Source organism: Dermacentor albipictus, chromosome 3 (assembly GCF_038994185.2).
Source record: "Dermacentor albipictus isolate Rhodes 1998 colony chromosome 3, USDA_Dalb.pri_finalv2, whole genome shotgun sequence".
NCBI classification, from domain to species: Eukaryota; Metazoa; Arthropoda; class Arachnida; order Ixodida; family Ixodidae; genus Dermacentor; species Dermacentor albipictus.
The window spans coordinates 147,721,811-147,741,945 of record NC_091823.1 but is presented as its reverse complement, the minus strand read 5'-3'; the positions used below and the strand labels follow the sequence as shown (position 1 = coordinate 147,741,945).

Sequence of the window (20,135 nt, the reverse complement as noted above, 5' to 3'; positions counted from 1 at the left end):
ATAAAGTTAATCTGGAAACGCCCAGGGAGCTCCAGAAGGCATTGTGTACATCCTGCGCAGTACAAAGTACAAACGAGTTTCTAACGTCACCTTTCCTCTCTTCCGCGCTCCTGTCTTGCATACACACGCTCTACAGCACCCCCTACCCGGTGTGCTAGACATCAACAGCAGTAGTGGCAAAGTCAGAGGAAGAGGCAACGAATGCTTCGCTTTAAAAGTCGCACTTCCATCCGAAACCCGAAGCAACGATTGCGATAGCAAATTAGTAGACAGTCATACGAAGCAAGGACTGTAGTTCTATCAGCCGTATAAACTTGTTGCAAACTAAATTAGCAAGTATGGTATATATTTACCTAGGCTGTCCTGACCATGTCCCCATATTATGAATATGACATCGATGTATCGTAGGTTTGTAAGGGGCTTGCCAGTGCAGCACGATAGGAAATCTGTTTCTAGAATTACCACAAATATGTACATATTTATGGAGATTCCAGAAACAGATTTCCTATCGCGCTGCACTGACAAGCCCCACACATACCTGCGGTACCTCGATGTCATCTTCATAATATGGGGACATGGTCGGGAAAGCCTAGATAAATATGTAACATTTCTAAACTCTTTTATTCCAACAATAAAATTCACATCAGAATCCTCAACTGAGAGCATAAACTTTCTGGACACAACCTTATACATTGACGATGGGGCGCTAAAGACAACGCCGTATAGGAAGCCTTTCGACAAACAACAGTACCTAGAATATACCAGTCACCATCCCAGACATTGCAAACACGGCATCTTTAAAGCCCAAGCCACACGAGTGAGTCGCATTTGCGTTGAAAACCAAGACTACATAGATAGACTCGATCACCTTGAAGAAACACTATCAAACAGGAACCACCCAAACAGTGACCTTCAAAAAGCCTACACCCCTGCAACCAAACTTGATTGAGCCAAGGTCCTCAAGCCCCGCCCGAGGATAACAAAAACAGGAGCGGCTCTTCTTACCCCCAAACGCACCTCTATACGTGAGAAACATGTCCAGTAAATAGTACCCAATTCTCACCAGCAACCAGAAACCAGAAAGATTTTCTCCCCACCCGGCCCAGAGTAGCCTACAGATGCGAAACTAATTTTAAAGATATTCTTGTGCATGCCAAATTAAGAACAAAGATGAATCTGGGAACCGGTCCGTGTGGCCACCCTAGGTGCTCTACATGCAAACATATTCAATTTACTAGTGCAGTAAGAAGTACAGCGTCGAATTACGCACAAGGGTAACTTCGACTTTCACTTGCACATCAAGCAACGTAGTCTACTGTCTAGGATGTGCCACCTGTAGCAAACTATACATAGGTGAGACTGGACAACAAATTCAGACAAGATTCAAAGATCACCGAGCGGACACAAAACACAATTTACCTAAAGCAATATCCAGCCACATTAATGAACATGGTCACATATTTGACAAAGCAAGGCTCTATATACTACAAACAAATTTCCGTTCACCTCACGAAAGCAAATATACGGAACGATACCTCATACGCAAGTTTAACTACCCACACCCAACGGGAATTAATTTGGCACGTGGCATCTTCGAATCTTTAAAAGCGCTAACTTCAATCTGAAATTCTCATATCATCAACCAAGGCACAAAACACATCGTGCCATCAGCTAACCTTAATTCTTAATCACACCTATTCCTCCATTTCGAAAATTTTTTCCGGTCTACTACTCAATTTACTATGTTCTTTCATGTTTTTACGTTTATATCAACTGTACCACCCCATTTTCCCATGTACACCGGCCAACGACCGCTCCTGCGCACGTCACCCTTCTATTTATTATTACGGTTTCTGTTTCCCCCTGCTATTTTTTTGGGTCTGTTTTCTATTATATGTGCTTTGAAACACCCTCACCAACACATTCAGAAGTCCCAGACGTCATTGTAACTTTTTCGGTGCCTGAGCCACAGAGGGTATCGCCATTTGTGTATGCTGCTGTAACGAGACCTACGTTAAGCTGCTCGGGCTAACGGCTCTTGAAAGACCGTGCCGCTGCCTTCGAGATACGCCATACATTGCATCCCAGACTCCTTGTCGCCATCTTAACTACTTCAAAATTACACGATGAATTGCTGCTATGCTACTAAAGTCACGCTTTCAACTAAGGTTTTTTTATTGCCTGTTGTGCTACTCGCGCACTGACCGCCTAACCGGCTCTTGTAATGCCGCAGAAACATGCCGCCAACGACACCTCTGAATGCTCCCTAACATCTCGCTTCCCCAACGCCCTCCGATGCCACCTTCTTTTTTTTCTTGTTCTTTCTCCCCCTCATTTTCCCCTCTTGGTATCCCCTTTCGTTTTTTCTCTCTCTGCTTTTCTTTCTTTTCTTATCTCCCCGCCTTCCGACTCCCCCGCTCTTGTCCCCTCATCTTGGGAACGGCGCTCACAATGTCGGGTGACAGTGTTCATTACCCACGCAGTCTCTCCCTTTATAACCAGCCGCCACTGAAGCCGAAAACAAGTGTTGTCATTGCACGGACCCTTTAAAACTAAGATGCCGAGGATGACGAGGCCGACTTCGACGAAGATAGGTCCTCCTATCGAAACGTTGGCCAGCCTTTCTGAGACACCTTATCCATGTTTACAAACTTTATACCACAGTGTGCTATTCCATCTGTGCGCCCGTTTTCTCGATTTTGGACTTTAATTGGAAATATGCGTGGTCCTAGCATCAAAAAGCGAGGTAATACGGCTATTTCCATTTTAGTGCTATACGGCTAAGCTCAGCAGCAGTTTGCTGGTTAGACTACGTACGGGGCGCTTTCTTTAGTTATGTTTTACTTATCGGTTTCAAGGCTATGAATGAAGCGTCAATTTTGAAGTTGGCGAAAAGCTCAAGAGAAGACAACAGCCGAGCGACTCGCGAAAGCACTACGCGTGGGTACAGCGGGTATATAGACAGGGCACAGAAATGGGTGAGAAGCATGGCAAGGAATATTGGCCAGAGCTATATACTTACTGGTTCTGTTCGGTACCTGCAGAAAGCGGCACTAATAAATCTCTCTAAATTTTGTCCAATCCGAGGTTCATCTTTGGAGATATTTGCTTAACTGGCAAAATTCAGAAGAAAACGTGGCTGCTTGAAAACATATTCACACGACTTTGACAGGAACAAATCAATCGCAGAACTACCCGGTAAAAGCTGCTGCTTCATCCCTCCAACAAGGAGCAACCTAAACTTCCCCCGTCGCATAGCTCCGACGTCAACGCTCCCGGCACGCTTACTTACAAGCAGTTATTCGAATGTTTTTCAATTGTGGTACATTGGGCACAAGCAAGAGCTGCGTGAGACTGGCTTACCGGCAAATAGGACGAACATTACATTTTGTGGCGTAATATTGCCAGATAATTTGTTTTGTGTGTGCCTGTCTGTGTATGTTCTAAGGGTGCCTGCGTGTACATATTTGTGTACATGCTTTTGCGTGTGTGAGTCTGTGTTGCGCATGCGCGTGTGCACGTGTTGGTGTGTTGTGTTGTATGTGCCCGTGAACGTGCGTGGGCGTGTGTGCGTATGTCTCGTCTGTGCGAGTGCGTGTGTCTGTTGTGTGCGTGGGCGTGTGTGTGTCTGTGTGTTCTATGCGCGCCTGCGTGTACATGTTTGTATACGTGCGTGTGTGTTTGTTGTATGCGTGTATGTTCTATGTGTGCCTGCGTTTACATGTTTGTGTGCGTACGTGTGTGTACTGTGTGCTTGTGTGTGTGTGCGTGAATGGGTTCTATGTGTGCCTTCGTAAACATGTTTGTTTGCCTCGGTGTGTGTGTTGTGTGCGTGGGCGTGTGTGCACCTGTCTGTGTTCTATGTGTGCCTGCGTGTACATGGTTGTGTGCGTGTGCATGTGTATCGTATGCGTGGGCGTGTGTTTGTGTGCGTGTGTGTTCTATGTGTGCCTGCGTTTACATGTTTGTGTGCGTATGCATGTGTGTCGTGTGCGTGGGCGTGTGTTCGTGTGCGTGTGTGTTCTATGTGTGCCTGCATGTACTTGTTTGTGTGCGTGCGTTTGTGTGTGTATTGTGTGTATGTGCGTGTGAAAATGCGCGATGTGTGTTTTGTGCACGTGTGCTCGTGTGCCTGCATGTACATGTTTGCGTGCGTGCGTGTGTGTGTTCTATATGTGCCTGCGTGTACATGTTTGTGTGCGCGCGTGTGTGTTGTGTGCGTGGGCGTGTGTTAGTGTGTCTATTTTATGTGCGCCTACGTTTACTTGTTTGTGTGCGTGCGTATGCGCCTGCGTGCGCTTGTTGGTGTGAGTGCGTGCGCGCTGCGTGTACATGACCTTGTACATGGATGTGCGCTTGCGTGTGCATGTTTGTTTGCGTGCGTGTGTGTATTGTGTGCGTGGACGTGTGTGCGCTGGTGTGTTCTTTGTGTGCCTGCGTATGTGTATTGTGTGCGTGGGTGTGTGTGCGTTTTATGTGTGCCTTCGTGTACATGTGTGTGTGAATGCGTGCGTTGTGTGCGTGTATGTTCTATGTGCGCATGCGTGTGTGTTTTGTGCGCGTGGACGTGTGTGAGTCTGTGTCTTCTATGTGCGCATGCGTGCACATGATTGTGTGTGTTCTGAGCGTGGACGTGAGTGCGTGTGTGTGTTCTATGTGTGCCTGCAAGTGCATGTTTGTGTGCGTGCGTGTGTGCATTGTGTGCGTGGGCATGTGGGTGTATGTGTGTCCTATGTGTGCCTGTGTGTACACGTCTGTGTGCGTGCTTGTGTTGTGTGCGTGTGCGTGTTTGCGTGCATGTTCTATGTGCGCCTGCTTGTACATGTTTTTCTGCGTGTGTGTGTGTGTGTGCCTGCGTGTACATGTTTGTGTGCCTGCGTTTATGTGTGTGTGTTATATGTACATGCGCGTGAAAATGCATGTGTTCTGTGAATTTGTGCTTGTGGGCCTGAGTATACATATTCTGATGCGTTTTTGTGTGTAGTTTGCGCGAGAATGTGTGCACGGGTGTGTGTGTTCTATGTGTGACTGCGTGTACATGTCAGTGTCCGTGCGTGTGTGTTAGTGTGCAATGGCGCGTGTTCGCGTGTGTGTGTATTCTATGTGTGCCTGCGTGTTCATGTTCGTTTACGCGCCTGTGTGCGTTGTGTGCGTGTGTGAGTGTGCGTGTGTTCTATGTGTACCTGCGTGCATATGTTTATGTGTGCGCGGGTGTGTATTGTTTGCGTGTGTGTGTGTTCTATGTGTGCCTACGTGTACATGTTCGTGTGCGTGCGTGTGTGTGCCTTTTAGCGTGTGTTGCGTGTATGACCACGTGAAAATGCGTGTGTATGTTCTGTGCATATGCCTTGTTTGTGTGCCTTCTTGTGTGTGTTGTGCACCTGGGCTTGTGTAAGTGTTTGTGTGTGTGTTGTATGTTTGCCTGAGTGTACACGTCTGTGTGCGTGCGTGTGCGTGCGTGTGTGTATCCTATGTGCGCTTGCGTGTAAATGTTGGTGTGCGTGCGTTTGTCTGTATGTCGTGTTTACGTGCACCTGAAACTGCGTGTGTGTTCTGTGCGTGTTTATTGTTTGTGTGCCTGCGTGTACACGTTTATGTGCGTGTGTGTGCATTTGAGTTTCCGCGCTTCCATCAGTGAACTTGCTCAGTTATTCGACCGCAATGTTTACAGCGCGAACACTACAAGGGCCCCATTCGGAATTCCTCTGAACCCTCCACATACCCTATTCTGGCTTTTGTCGCAGCGACAGACAAAATTGACGGAAATAAGAAAAAACCTAAGAATGCTGGGACGGCAGGTACACTGAAGTTCGTCCGGCTGCTTGCGCGAACCTGCATGCTGATCATCGCCTTAACTCCCTGGTAAATATGGTAACGTTTTGGTGAACAGCATATTCCTGAAAAAAAATTCGACATACGTTTTGCTGTTTCATTTCAGCATAAACCTGCATATGTGAACCCCTTTTAAATAACTAAACAACGGCCTGTACCTTGCGCACATTTTCTTGGATGGGGTGAATATATATTTCTCCATGGGAACACGGGCACCCACGGCTATGTGTCGGGCTTTGAGCTGTCGTGTTGCAACGCTTTAGCCGGTTAGTACCAGTCAAGAAATTACGCAAATAAAACGAGGTACCTAAATGATTTGTAATAATTTATAGCCACACGTTTCACAAAGTCACCTAGGCACAAGGCTTTGTACTTTAGCTTTTGAAATGATCAATCGTGTTTTCTGACTGGCTCTTCCATCTGCCCTCCTCGGTCGTAAATTTTCTTTGTCTTTCCGATCCTCCTTGAGCTCTTGGCGCAGTAGTATACAAAGCACTGAGTGTCAAGAACTTTGGCAGGCATACATTACGAAATTATCGTGCACTTCGCTACTGTGACGCATCATCGAAGCTGACGCCAGCTAAGCAAGGATACCTTCGCATAGCTGATAGCGGTGCAGAGCGGCTTCCAGTTAGCGGAATGCGAATGATATTGCTGAAAACGCTTTATCAAATGAGTAAATGTGCCCGCGATGAAGCATCTTTGAAAATTTAACATTCATAAGCGGATGACTGCACCGCTATCGAAGCGACAGCTGGTTTCGGAGTCATGACGTAAGTTCATTGTTCTTTCGCGGGCGTGGCTTTGACACATAACAACAAATGTTTTATGTTGCACCTTATTGCCCAAAGTTCTCATTCAAAGACGGATTGTCCGGGAGGTAAGTTCAAATGCAAGGGAAGTAACCGTTGCGACAAACACTTGGTAGTTGTTATTTGCATTTTAGAATCTGGTGCCTCCGCTTTGACTACTATTCGTTCTTCATGTTCGCGATGAAAACAACACAGTAATTTGAATTTAGAGCTTGCACGCAAGTTGATGACAATTTTAGGAAATGTAGTTGATATAATTTTGTTTAGCTTAAAAAGTTACAGTGCACTCACCTTGTTCGGAGCCGAGCGACTTATCTGTCGGAGGTGAGAGGAAAAAGAAATATCGTCAATGAACACTTTCTCATTCGAGTTTCATTTGACTACTACAAGAACTGTGAGGGAGATATAGTATGGCCGATCTGCGGCTACGTAGAAATGAAGTTTTATGATTATGCGCAAACAGGATACCAGGTAGGTTACAAGTACTTTTGATGATAACACCAGGAAGCGAATACTTAGATTCTGTTCACTAGGCAACAAGAAAGATAGCGTCATTTACAATATGGTGGTCGGTACGACACCTGTCTTTCGAAAACCAGGCGAGGAAACGTGCATTAAAATTAAGATGGCGATGACTTAGCGTGAAAACGGGAACAAATACACATTTTTCGTTATGCTCGTATGGTACATGAATGTTCGCCCGTATTCTGTTTCTGCTTGGTGTAATAAATTTGCCAAAAATTATTCAGCAACCAAGAAAGAAATTTATGTTCTAAGTAAGCCACGATACCACAAATGCATACCGTCTTGGTACACTAGCCGTGCGATTGCATCAGCTAGGGTCGGCGCAGCTTAAATACTTTGGTATCAAAAAATCACCATCATCATGTTAAGCTCTACTTCATGGTGAAAGGCTGTGCTTGAAATCTTTACATGCCAATGTTCTGTTCCATGCGGCCTGCAAATTTTCTGATTTCCACCACACTGATAATTTCTCTGCCACCTTGACTCTCTTCCCTTTCCCTCGTTACCAGTCGGTTTACACTGGTAAAGGTTAAAATGAAATTTGATTGAGTAAATGTGCAAGGAATTATTATTATCGTCATCGGCAGCCAATATTTATGTCCGTTGAAGGAAAAAAGTCTCCGCCAGCGATTTCTCTAATTCCTGACTTGCGCTAGCAGACTCAAAGTTATACGCGGACAAATTTCCGAATTTCTTCATACCAACTAATTATCTGCCGGCCTAGGCTGAGCTTGCCTTCCCTTGGCACCCATTTTGTTACTCTAATAAACCATCGGCCGGTTCTCCGCCCTATGCACTACGTGACCTGGGCAGCTTCAGCTTTCCCTCTTAATATCAAGTAAAATATTTGCTACACCCATTCGCCCTCTAATCCACGCCCCTGTCTTTCTGTATTTTGTTGTTACACCAAACATAAAATATAACCCGTCAAATAAATTTTTCAGATCCAACGCACAATTTGGAATCGTTGTGAAGTGAAGCTTTAGCAAAGCTGTCAATGAAATGCTATAAATTTGCCCACTTCCTTCCTGCATCTATGACGTAAAGAAAACTGGCGCATGTGACCCTATTCATCCTTGCTACGCTTTGCAACAACTCTCACTTTACAATTAAAATTTCTGCATTTCATCTCGTTTATTTTAAACATACCGCCCGCTTACTGGCCAAGCCCGCGTCCTGTTTATGTACCATAGTTTGGAAACCTTCGTCATCATGAACATGCGACGACAAATAAAAAAGTTCAGGAGGTCCCATGTTACGATGACTGTCGACGGCAGTTCGTTCAGCATTGAACGAACATAGCGGCACAAGGTATTGCCAGCGCTGAAACGAATTGTGCATGACGCGTACACTGCGGCGTGACTCCTCTTTCGCTTCTTCCCCGAGAACACTAGGCGCCAACTGGCAGCGCCGCCACCAAGCCTGCGCGGGACCTCCGATATGCCTGGCGCGGTGGTGCAGGCAAACGGCGACAAACGAGTCATGCGGCAACCGGACTCCCCTGTCGCGGGTCTTTTTTTTTTGACACTTCTGCTGGACGGTTCTGCTTACATCAGGTCGTCTTCTGGATAAAAGTTCCTTGTTGAAGATGGAGCCGTGGCGCGTACTGAAGTTCACTAATTCGTATACTAGTGGCAGGGGAGCACTGCCTTATGATGAATATATAGTAGACCCAAGCCTGTTTGCCTGTGAGTAGAATGGCGTTGGCTAGATTTCGAAGTGATGCTAAACGTGAGAGCGAAAATACAGTTCAGGCATGAAATGGCCATCGTCGCTTCTATTTAAACGCCAGCTTTTAGAAAAAGGATGATGGTACGCAGAATCAAAGAATAAGCAGAATAAATTTAACAGATATGCTATTTGCAAGTGTTGCTAGTGATGTTACTGAGAAGCTATGACGGTTATAACCTTACAACATGACGGTCGTAAGTAAAGCAGGGGTCTAATGATCGCTGTTGGTAGTCTTCTTTCTGCCTGCTTTTCTCCAACTTGTCCCTGATATATGTTCCCGGTGCCACAGCGCGCCCTTCCAGTGGCTCAACCATGTTTCTATGCCTCCAAGGGAACTTTTTGCCCGGTGTCGTGGTTGTCAGGTGTAAGTTCTATGCGCCAAAATGTTGTTCGAATAAAGCAGTAATAACGCAGGGGAGTATTTACAAGATATTTCATTACGATAGCTATGTAGGCGAGCTTTACTTACTTTGCAGGTATCAGAGCGAACATTTCGGCCCATCCCAAAGGCAACGTAGTCTAAAACAGCGTCTCAAAGTGCTTGCTGCAAATAGGGAAGAATGCTACAAACATCCACATGATGAATGCGGCATACGTTTCAAATAGCACCTTTGGCACCATAGAAGCATGCGGGTGACCGTGGCCTAACGTTTAGAGCATTGTGCTACTGCGCTGACAGGCGCATCGCATCATCGGTCGCGCCTTTCTTTTTAGTATTATATCCACTTTGACAGTATCTTGACGGTAACTTGAGGTGTGTTTAGCGTACGTGAGCGCGTCACCTTCTGCATGAAACGAGAAGTCCTTAAAATATGAGCTTTAGAAAGGTCGCTTTCATCCCGGGTCCACCGGGAAGTATGCGCGCGCCGCTGTCTCAACGTCACAATCATCTTGGGGAGCGAGCGGTGCTAAGTAGAGACATAATTTTATTTCGTTGTGTTTTACTCGAAAGGCGTCGGTTACCACTCTAGCTGTAGATATATATAACCTCAAGTTTAGTGACATGCTGCCACTATCTGTTGGCTTGCAGAAGTGTCAATTCATCGTCGCCTTCGTCGGGACCAGTATGTTGCTATGTAGTGAACGCTCGTAGCTATTTGCTTGCTTTCCAGATTTGGTCTCTGTCAGGCAAAACTTATATCTCGGTGCCTCCTGGGTGTCTATTTTCAAGTAAAACAATGTCGGAATGATTCAGTAGGCCTTTTTATTTATTTTCTTCCTGTCGCAGTCTTTATTGTTGCTTCATAGGGTACTTGATGTGCCATCTTTACCACTAACGTTGAGTCACTTTTTCCGTAGTTTCCGAACTTTCGCAAGGTCACCATCTCATACTTAATGAGATTTTCCCGGAGGTTTCCCTTTGCACCTGAAAAATCTATTGCACGAGTAGAAGTGCCTTGATCTTCGCAAATGTACGTCAATGGTCATCGCTCGGGACACCTTCAACTTATGTTATTTATGTCTGCAACACTTCAAGATGCAATACGCGCCACATAATAACCTTTCGAACAAATTACCTAGCTCTACCTTCGGGATACTACACTGCCTGGCAGTGTCCTGTTTGGTGAGAAAACTAGCTTCGCTTTCACTTGCACGCCCCACTTTTTGTCGATTTCCCTTTTATATCCAGGAAAAAACATCTGGTCCCACTGGTTTCTAGTTACCCAGATTTTTACGAAATTGTTCGTTTCTACTCCATAGCTCTCGCCTCTGTTATCACAATGCGCACAACCAAAATCACTCTTTGATCACTGCACCTGTGGTATGTCTCTATGCGTCTGCTTGTTTTGGTCGCTCTGGTTGAAGTTAGTTTCAAAGATAAAGCTTTTTCGGCAGCGACAAGTCCCATAGTTAATTGATCAACCGGCTTTTAATTACCGCTAACGTACCTTCACTGTATTTACACAGAAGTTTTCCTTAGTTTGTTGAGTTTGTGCTCAACGATTGCATCGATACTGTTGGCATTTGTCTTCGAGTGAAGCATGATTCTAGCGTCGGTATCTCGTGAATTTCTCTTTTAAGATTATTAGACGCATCTTCCGACTCTCACGCACACTGCCCCTCCCAAACGCACTAGTTTTGTGAAATGGTCGGACTTGATCACGGCGACCCGGCTATTTGCAATACTCAAACTCGAGTCTCCGTTCTCATGTTCATATGACAGTGCCATGTGGGCTTCATGCTTGCAGAGCACACGAGAGAGAAAGGCAACGAGACGTTGTTACAGTACTATAGAGGTCAATCTCAAATGTATTTTTTGCTTGTTTGTTCGGTCCCCGGCGCCAGCAGAGCTCCCGCGCCACTCGTGGCATCGCCTGGTCTCGTCTTCTTTCTAGGGTGATTGCGACGATATCGCTGGCGCTACATCTTAGAGCGCATGCATCGGAGAAAATGTAAATGTCAGTGTCACAGTTCCAGTTTCGCATGTCGGTATACTAATTATATACTTTGATTTCCTCGTCACTGACTCCCTCCGTAAGTTATTCTCGTGGTCCGATAGAGGGTTATGCCAACAAATTTCGGTTTTCCACAGGTGTCGCGTGCCAATTTCAGCTCCTACAGTGAATACTGCGAGTCAAACCGGTGCATCGAACATCTAATTTGAAACACCGCGCGTATCGTGAACTTTTCACCTTTGTGCGCGGCCTTGGCACATTTCTTGCCTTAATTGAACGAAGTATCGTCGCACACCTCGTATGCCTTTCCTAAGAAGCTGATCTCACTTGATGATGTAGAAATGGGATTTTGATTCACATAATGCGTGCCTCTTCGCTCTTTCACGTCCACTTTCTGAAACTCATCCCAGTTTGACGAAAAACTTCATTTTCTTTCATGTTTCTCGAATGTCGGCTAATTTTGGTCCGTGTTTCCGTGCATCATTAACGTAAATCAAATTGTGCAATACGATCGTAGCTTCCTGTTTGCTACTTCACTTATCTAGATTAAAACGGATTTCTTATAATGTAAGTTTTTCATGGTATGTGCGCGCCCACCGTGGACACGTCATGATTGAAGCTATCTAACAAATGCTAAAATCTTCGAGGCGACGGTGTACCTCATGCCGAACTGGTCACCATCAGCTGAAACTTTCGTAAAAGTTGGCAAAGTAAGCTTGAGCCATTGTTGTGTTCCTTTCACCCTCAGGCACGGCGCACATAGCATGACAAGCGTTTTTTGTTTCCGCAAATGTGAAGAAACGCAATCTGCAAAACAGTCTACAGTCAACGGCACCTTTCTTGTCTGAATATTAGGCCACGCGCAGCTTAAGTTTTTCTTCAATCGCAGCCATGCTAAACTCGTAGAGCATACAAAAGTGCCTCATAAGCTGAGAGATTGTTGCAGATATATCCAGCCTGAAGCACTTACCGAAGACGCTGCTAGTTTCACTTTGATCTGTAAAGGATGCAAATACACGGACAAAGTATGAATCGCAGCAGACGCTAGAGCTGGGCGAGTAGGTGCATTTTAGATGACTAGAGTTTATAATCTCCCAAAAGTCGTTAAGCAAGCACGATTACCTTTACGCGGTACCGATCACAGTGTCACAGAGACGTGAACGGACGGTGCGCGCCAGGCGGTGACGTCGTGCAGCTCATATTCTACTCGGCCATGTTGGTAGGTGAGTCATGTGTGTGTGGCAATACAGTCAAACGCCTCTACAAGGAACACCCCAACAAGTAATTCGTCTGTACAACGAAGGAATTCACGCGTCCCCGGCGGCTGATTTCTTGATTTAAAACGAACGCCATGTATAGCGACTCACCACTGCCCTCCGCAGCCGCCACTGAGCTTGCGTTAACGCTAACGGCTACACAAGCGACGCACTTGAATAGCGTGTCGACGTCAGCGAGTATTGCAACTCTCCTGCACTGATCCAGGAACCGCTCACTTTGTATGCCCGCTTTGCACACAAGCGGGTGTGACGGCTGATGAATACGTCGCAGTTGATGACGAATTTATATAGTAACTGACAATCGACAGCGTCTTCGATGCCATTTAGGTCCAGAAAGGACGCAAACGTCAACGAATCGATCAAGGGCCTGTAAGCGATCGAATAATTTTGATGGCGAGGAAGACGACTGGGATTTGACGATGTGCAGTTTTAACTTGCGTTACTCCCGCGTTTCGAACGTGGAGCATGTCATAAACCTTGGTGCAATACGATCCTCTCACAGTCGCACATTCTCTCGGACAAAGTGCAGAGAAAAAAATGTGCGATTTATCTGACTGATCTTTCTCGACATTATATTAGAGCTTATCTCTTGCTGAATGTTCTTAGCCTGCTCTACTGTGAGCAGTACGGTGAGCGAACTCTAAAACGAAATGACCAGTTTACCAAAAGATTTTGCAGTTGCCATGGAGTTGGTTACGAAGGCATGGGACTGTATTAGCTGCCTGCCAAGCGCTGCTTCATTCGGGAATATTTATGTGGTTATATATGAATTACAATTTGCCGCACTATTGTTATAAAATGTAGCAGCATAAAAAATGTGGATGAAGTAATACAGGGCGACAAAAAATAATAAATAACTGTAAATGAAGCCATCTTGAAAGATTTTACTCTTTCTTTTTCTACACTACTGGTCATGGAAGACGGCCGAGTGTTGTTTTACGTGCTACGTTCCTGCTATTTGAGTAGGATGTAGCCGCGCGATCGCTCTGGAAATAATTTGGAAGCGTAACAGCATTTCACAGCCATCGTAAGAATGGACTATACTTCTGAGCTCAGGTGCTTTACGAGAGTTCCTTGCCATGTATGTTCACTTTACTTGCTTGGCTTGTCTGAACCATTTAATGGCTCGTTTCGTTCATGACAGCTACGTGCAACTGTGCAGGTGCCATCATGTAAAGCCCAAAAACATGGTGGCAAAATTATGCAAGAACCTAATAATAAATAATCCTTGGCCTAATAAATGAGTGAATATGATGGCTATTTTTGCGAACACCTACCAAAGTCAGATAGGGCGATGCTTTCCTCTGAAATTGAGAATGAAGTAAGAGTTAGTAGATGCCAAGACAATCATACTCTCTGGCATACTTTCCTTGGACATGGCGCGGGACATGACATTTCACCACAGGCCGTGCGTAATGTCTAACCTGGATGCCAAGAACTTTAATGCTCTGGAGGTTCAGAACCACTTCTTCCACCCCACACAAAGAACTGGAGAGGCTTGGTGGGCACTGGCGCCTCATCAAATGGCCACGAGTCAGGGATATATATGAAGTAACGATACACGTTGTTATCACGAACGATGGAGTACCTATCTTTCTATTTGCAATTCAAATTTTTATAGCGATGCTTCTAAGCTTGAAACGCTGGAAAATGAATTAGGCTTGCTTTCACGGCGCATTCGGAGAACTAGATATTAAAGGAGATTATACTTAAAGGAAGTGCAGCGCCTTTATTGAAAATTTAATATTCAATCATTCCAAAGCATCACGAGTCTATTTTACGAACTACTTAGGATGTGGGCCCAATGTGCAGAACGAAGTGGATATGCCATAAAGCTGACATTTCAAGGGATTAGCGGATAAATAGAATAATAAGTGGTTTAGGTACATCCAACCGTTACTTATCATACACTACGCTCCTATCAGAAGAGGAGTGTTCATTCCTGCGTTGGATTGAAACTTCGCGACATAAAAATTTTAAACTGCACTTGCAAAAAACCTCAATGCATGGAAATGTCAAACAGCGTTCCACTGGTTAACGATCATTTTTTATGCAATTAAACTTGATGCAATCAACTGGCCGCTTGCATGCACTGGACAAAAATACAATGATGTCCTATTTATTTCAAAACACAATACTGAATGGAATGCCAGGGCTCAATGCTAGGAGCAAATCTGCGGGTCAGATTTGCGGATAGGACATGTTCGCCCAGTCCTCATGTGCTGAAATTGGTGCTGCTCTATCCTCCTGAGACCCGGCTATGGGGATTTGTCCAATATATTGGACATTCAGAAATGAGACAGTATTCCTGTGACAAGGCTTTCATCCTCATAAAACCAAGGTGTCCTACTTATTGGACACCTGCTTGCGCCATCTATGCAGCAATAATGAAAATACATTGTTGAAATTCCCGCCGAAACAGTTACAAAATGGCGGCACTCTGCGGGGCGGCAGTTTACGGCAACTGCCGGAGAAGCTAGCAGGGTTTCTCGTATTTCTACCTGCTTTCAGGACATATCTTTGATTTTATATTAAAGTTAATACAACGCCGTACGCACAGAATACGGAATTTAAACTGTTCGCGCGCTTGCTTTATCTTACGCTTCCTTTGATTTCGCGTGTCCATTACGTTGGACACGAGGACTCAACCCGGTTTTTTGTACTGCGTTTTTGTGATGGCCTTGTTATGAACAGCAGACGAGTACTGTTGGCATTTAGTGGCTTGTGGACAAAATTGCGTCTCTTTTTTTCTTTAGGGGACCGGCCTCACGTGTCTGATGAATTAAGCCGATACTTTTTTTTTTCAAGCCGTGGCTTGGACCCACAAGACACCTGTGGCAGGTGGTCTCGTGAGGGAAAAACATATCGATATCCCTCTAACAGATATTGTGCGCATGTACAACGTCGACATGGGCGGTGTTGACAAGACAGACCAAATGAAAAGTTACTACAGGATAAAAGCACGCGTCAACAAAGGGACTATCAGAGTCATCTTTCACCTCTTCGACATTGCCCTCATCAACTCCTGGGTGCAGTACACGCGGGACATACGCTCCCTAAAGAAACAGTGGAAAGAAATACTCAAATATATGCAGTTCAGCCAATCTGTAGCTGAGACTCTCGTGGCTCACGGGAAGAAGCAGGATAAAACGGGGAGTGAGAATGAAGCCGAATGGCATCCGCCATCAAAGCAGGCTCGACTGTCTCCGCGAGAATCCCAAGGAAAGAGCAATACCCACTAGTCAATGTTGGCACACGGCAAACGCTGCCCGTTGCAGACTACAGGGCTGCGACATGAAAACAAAGTTTTTTTGCACCAAATGCCGGCTCATCTTCTGCTTTACCAAGGACACAAAGGTGTTTTGAAATTGCCCACAGGAAGTGAACACAAGAGCAAAATTTTCTTTGAGCAGAGGAATGCTCCTTTTATGTACTTTATTCACTACTTTGCCTTTCGAGTTATTAAAATATTTTTGCACACGAGTTTGAGCGCAATATCTGCGGTACGTCATTACGTGCGCGCTGGGTGAAAAAAGACCGGGTAGCATCCCAGTGTCCAATATATTGGACATCGCGCTGAGCTGAAACTACCAGGGCTGTTGAAAAAATATTTAACACTTTTCCCCTTCTCAACCCTACTGACTTACTCTGGAAGTTTGGGAAAAATCCGTGCACCAAAATACATCTCGGGTCTCAGGAGGCTATAGGAAAAAACCATCCTAATATTTCTGTTACTAATTACACGCGAGTAGAAACCACACTGGCGTTATCTTTATCACAATCAAATTAACAGTATTTCAGGATAACTGTTGAGGCCATTTGTCATCACTGAAATGATAAAGTTGAAAGAAGGCATGCCATGTTTTGATTACCGGAGATGCATCAAATGTTCATAGGTTGCTGAAAATCAAAAGTATCCAGCTGTTATATAGGTATTCATTTTTTAAAGTTTATTTCCTATAGATGACGGCCTGTATTGCCAAGAGGCTCTTACTCTGCAATTGTTCGTAATAACAAATTATAGTCAATCCTAATGGTGGGCATAGTGCAAGACAAGGTGACCGCCCAATCGCCAAGAGCGCTTATGAATCAAAACTCTGTTAAGGGTGCCCTAGAATTCGCACCACTTGTAGCTGGCAATAATCCTTTGTCGGCAACTGCGGGAACTGGCGTAGCAAACAGCTCTCAGCATCGTTTTTGTGCATGCTTGTCCCAAGTGTTTGCCCGCCATGGCGTTACCGTCAGCTACCTCCATCACACCCTCACTCTCTATGCAGGCCGCACCAAGAGATGGCGGTGGGGTTCTGGTGCGCTTGCTTCAAACGCTGGTGCAGAAGCAAAAGATTGCGGCTTATACGTTAGGGCGAAGGATGCTGTTCCGTGATAGCTTCATGTGAAACCGACAACACTGCCGCAGTATTAGCGTTCTGGTAAAGTCATCAACGGCAGAGTGGCTCTTGAGAAAAGCTTTAGCTCGGGTCCAAGACCAACGCCGCCTATTCAAGTAAATGTTAAAAGCACGAACGTTTTTCTGAGATAACACCTGGACCGATTTTAATAAAATTTGTTGCAGTTGCGAGAAAGGTAAATTATAGTCGCTGTTGGAAGGGCAATTTCGATTTAAGGCCCGAATTTTGCTCCAACAATTTTCAAAAACACAAAGTTTTAAAAAATAGAAGCACGAAGTTTAAAATAATAGGTCTTCATCAAAAATAAAAATCATATTTAGGGACAGCAAACAAAGAGGGAAGGGAGCCGACACCGCACTGTGTCGTCTCCCTTCCGTCTTTGTTTGCTGGTGCTAAATATGCTTTCAGTTTACCAACACGCCCAACAAATGCCAAAGAAAAAATAAATATCGCGGTTCTGTAAACGGCATCCATTAGATCATTGAAAGCGGACGAACTCAATAAGTGATTTTTTATCTTACGAGAATTTGGTGCGTTGTGTACAAGGGTTCGGCAATAGCTGTCTTTCCATGTTATTAGATTTATTGGGATTCACGTGTAACATAATAATTTTGTCCATTTAAATGTACTATTAGATGCAATTCACATAATTATAACATTGTTTTTCATTGCGGAGATAGAGTTGTAAACTTGATAGTTTTATTTTATGAAAATTTTTGACTTTTGCCAATTTTTCATAAAAATGATGTCCTAGATGGAAAATTTGAAAGAAACAGTCACTAGTTTTCAAGTTTTTTGTTTTGAGTGCAACAAACCTCGTCAAATTCGCTGCAGAGATTACCGAGAAAATCGAATTTTCTTTTTACAAGTATTTAGATAGGGCTACCCGGGCTAAAGCTTCTCCTTCAATTAAACCTTATCACCTCTTCAGAATTCCAAAGGTAGTTGAGCGTTTGCAGTGTCCTATTTGCTGCGACATCTCTCTGAAGGGAGCTTCTTGCCACGCCTGACCTATCTTCCTTCTCAGCCGTGTGGCGGCAGGCGCGGATAGTTTGACCAGCAGCCACTGTGCGTAACGTGATATCGTGGCATAATTCTAACTTAGGAAATGGTTGCGCAGCCTCGGTACATGACGTTTGTTCACAAGATGGCTAGGGCGCATTGTCTATGTTGAGCACCACGGGAACGCAGTAAAACGTACCACGGGTGTTCGTGCAAGTTATACCAAAGTGTTACGTAGGGTTTCGTACTCTCATGCAATAAAGGTGTCAATCGACCATGCATACACCGGTGCGTGTTCACCACAGTACTAAAATTTTCTTAACACTAAGTTTGTAGTAAAGACTTAAATTGTATATTAAGGTGCCAACCGACGTAGTGCTAAGAATTTGGACGCCATTTCCAGTTTGTAAAGGGAGTAAATGAAGCGTTGCAGGAAAGCCTTGGTAGCTCATTCAGCAGTTTTGCTTTTTCAAGCTCTAGTCCAGCTACACTGATAATTTGCACCCGACTATCGGATTTGGACTACTACGTAAGATGTATCGAAAATTATACAAGGGTATGGAACGTTAGGAAACTCTCAAACCCAAATTCATGGGTTTTGTCCAGATTTTAGTTCATAAAAGCACGGAAGTGCGCTCTGTAAAAGCACGATTGCGGATAAACTACTGCGATAGGTTATAGCTTTTGTTGTGCCATGCTTCCAACTACTACAACGGTCACGACAGCACCTACGGATGTTCAGCAGCTCGCGTTAGTGCTTCGATGGTGCGCACTTCAATCATCGCATTCTTCAGAGAATGTTCTGCACTCCTGAGTCTAGAAGCTGCCCATTTCTCATGATACTCAATTGTACGTATCTTGAGTCAGCACAGTACGAAAAGTGGCAGCCCATTAGACAGCGTTGGGGCACACATTATCATTTATTTGAATAGCGTATGCAGTGAATCTCGCCGCACCTCATACCTAACAGCGAAATTTCAAAGTGACGGAAAATGTTGATCTCTCACCCATGAGTTCGTTGAGAAAAGATTAAGGGCGGCGAAGAGTAAGAGATCCGTTTATACTCGTCCTCTTCTCCTTCTACCAACAGCCAAAGGTAAAGAATACGAAGCGTAGTTAAGCGGTTCTAGCGAAGGCACCTTAAAAGTAAGGTGTAAGATTTATTTTCTCCCGCATGAAATCACATTGGCGGAAAATATTTCAGTCGCATATCATTTTAATGAAGCAATGCACAACCTCAACAAATAATATATACCCAAGGTATGGTACGAAGAAAAAAATTAATAATTTTTTTTGCAGCCTTATTATCTCACACAACGAACTACGCTTACTGAAATAACCGGTGCAATAATAAATTATTCTAGTCAAGCGGTACTCGTTAATGACAGGCCCCGGAATTACTGCAGGGATAGAAAACGTACTTGTATCGGGTACGTGCATAACAAGTAGCCTCGCGTAATAAAATTTTTGTTGCGGCGCGCTAATCACCAAGTGCTAAGATGTTAATTTCTCTGCAGGAGAGGACACTGAATTAAGCATTCACAAAATAAAATTTTTGCCATAAGTGCAGCAACATTAGGCATTTCGTGATTTTCTTTTATTGCTCAAGGATAAAAGAACAGGAGTCCATTCAATCTTATTTTCGATATGAGGCCACATATTCACTTGAAAAATAGGAAAATGAAACCAAGGAACACGCTGGCGCCTGTCACCGGAGTGGGCGCAACGCCTGCCTACTTTTCGAGATGTAGGGGAATGAAACTTATAAATTGAAGATAGGAAGATGAGAAGGAAAGAAGTAAGAAAGAAGAAGATGGGATATCTCAATGACTAAGGTAAAATATCGAGAAAGAATAGAGTGAGGCAGTATTGTACTTCACGATTTATTAAACACGAAGCTCAGAAATCAAGGAGACGGCGCAGGATCTAAAGGGTGACCAAGGGGCAGCGGGGGAATCAAAACTGGAAGCAGGGTGGTCCGTAGGTTAGGCTATGTTGCCCCAACCCACGGACCACCCTGCTTCCAGCTTTGTCCGCGAAAGCGGACAGCTGATCTTAAAATGCGCCAAAAAATTCGTAAAGTACGACTGACACACAGCCTAGAGTCATCATAGATATACTACTAGTACGCGCAGGCCTCGGCGAGTCCCA

The 20,135-nt window shown here is 44.6% G+C and overlaps 1 protein-coding gene across 2 annotated transcripts in view; it reads right to left on the bottom strand.

Annotated features, from left to right (window-relative positions):
• The window catches only part of LOC135896681 (uncharacterized), a 108,278-nt gene extending 89,225 nt beyond the window's left edge, over positions 1 to 19,053 (bottom strand). Inside the window, exons 1-5 of one of the 2 annotated variants that reach the window (XM_065425166.2) lie at positions 18,992 to 19,053; positions 13,851 to 13,877; positions 12,267 to 12,293; positions 6,936 to 6,959; positions 3,023 to 3,038 (exon numbers count right to left, since the gene is read on the bottom strand). In XM_065425166.2, coding sequence (XP_065281238.2) covers positions 3,023 to 3,038; positions 6,936 to 6,959; positions 12,267 to 12,293; positions 13,851 to 13,877; positions 18,992 to 18,995 — 98 coding nt within the window. In that variant the 5' untranslated portion in view covers positions 18,996 to 19,053. The remainder of the gene's footprint in view (positions 1 to 3,022; positions 3,039 to 6,935; positions 6,960 to 12,266; positions 12,294 to 13,850; positions 13,878 to 18,991) is intronic. The other variant, XM_070536156.1, reaches the window with a different exon arrangement.
• Between the last annotated feature and the right edge of the window lie 1,082 nt (positions 19,054 to 20,135).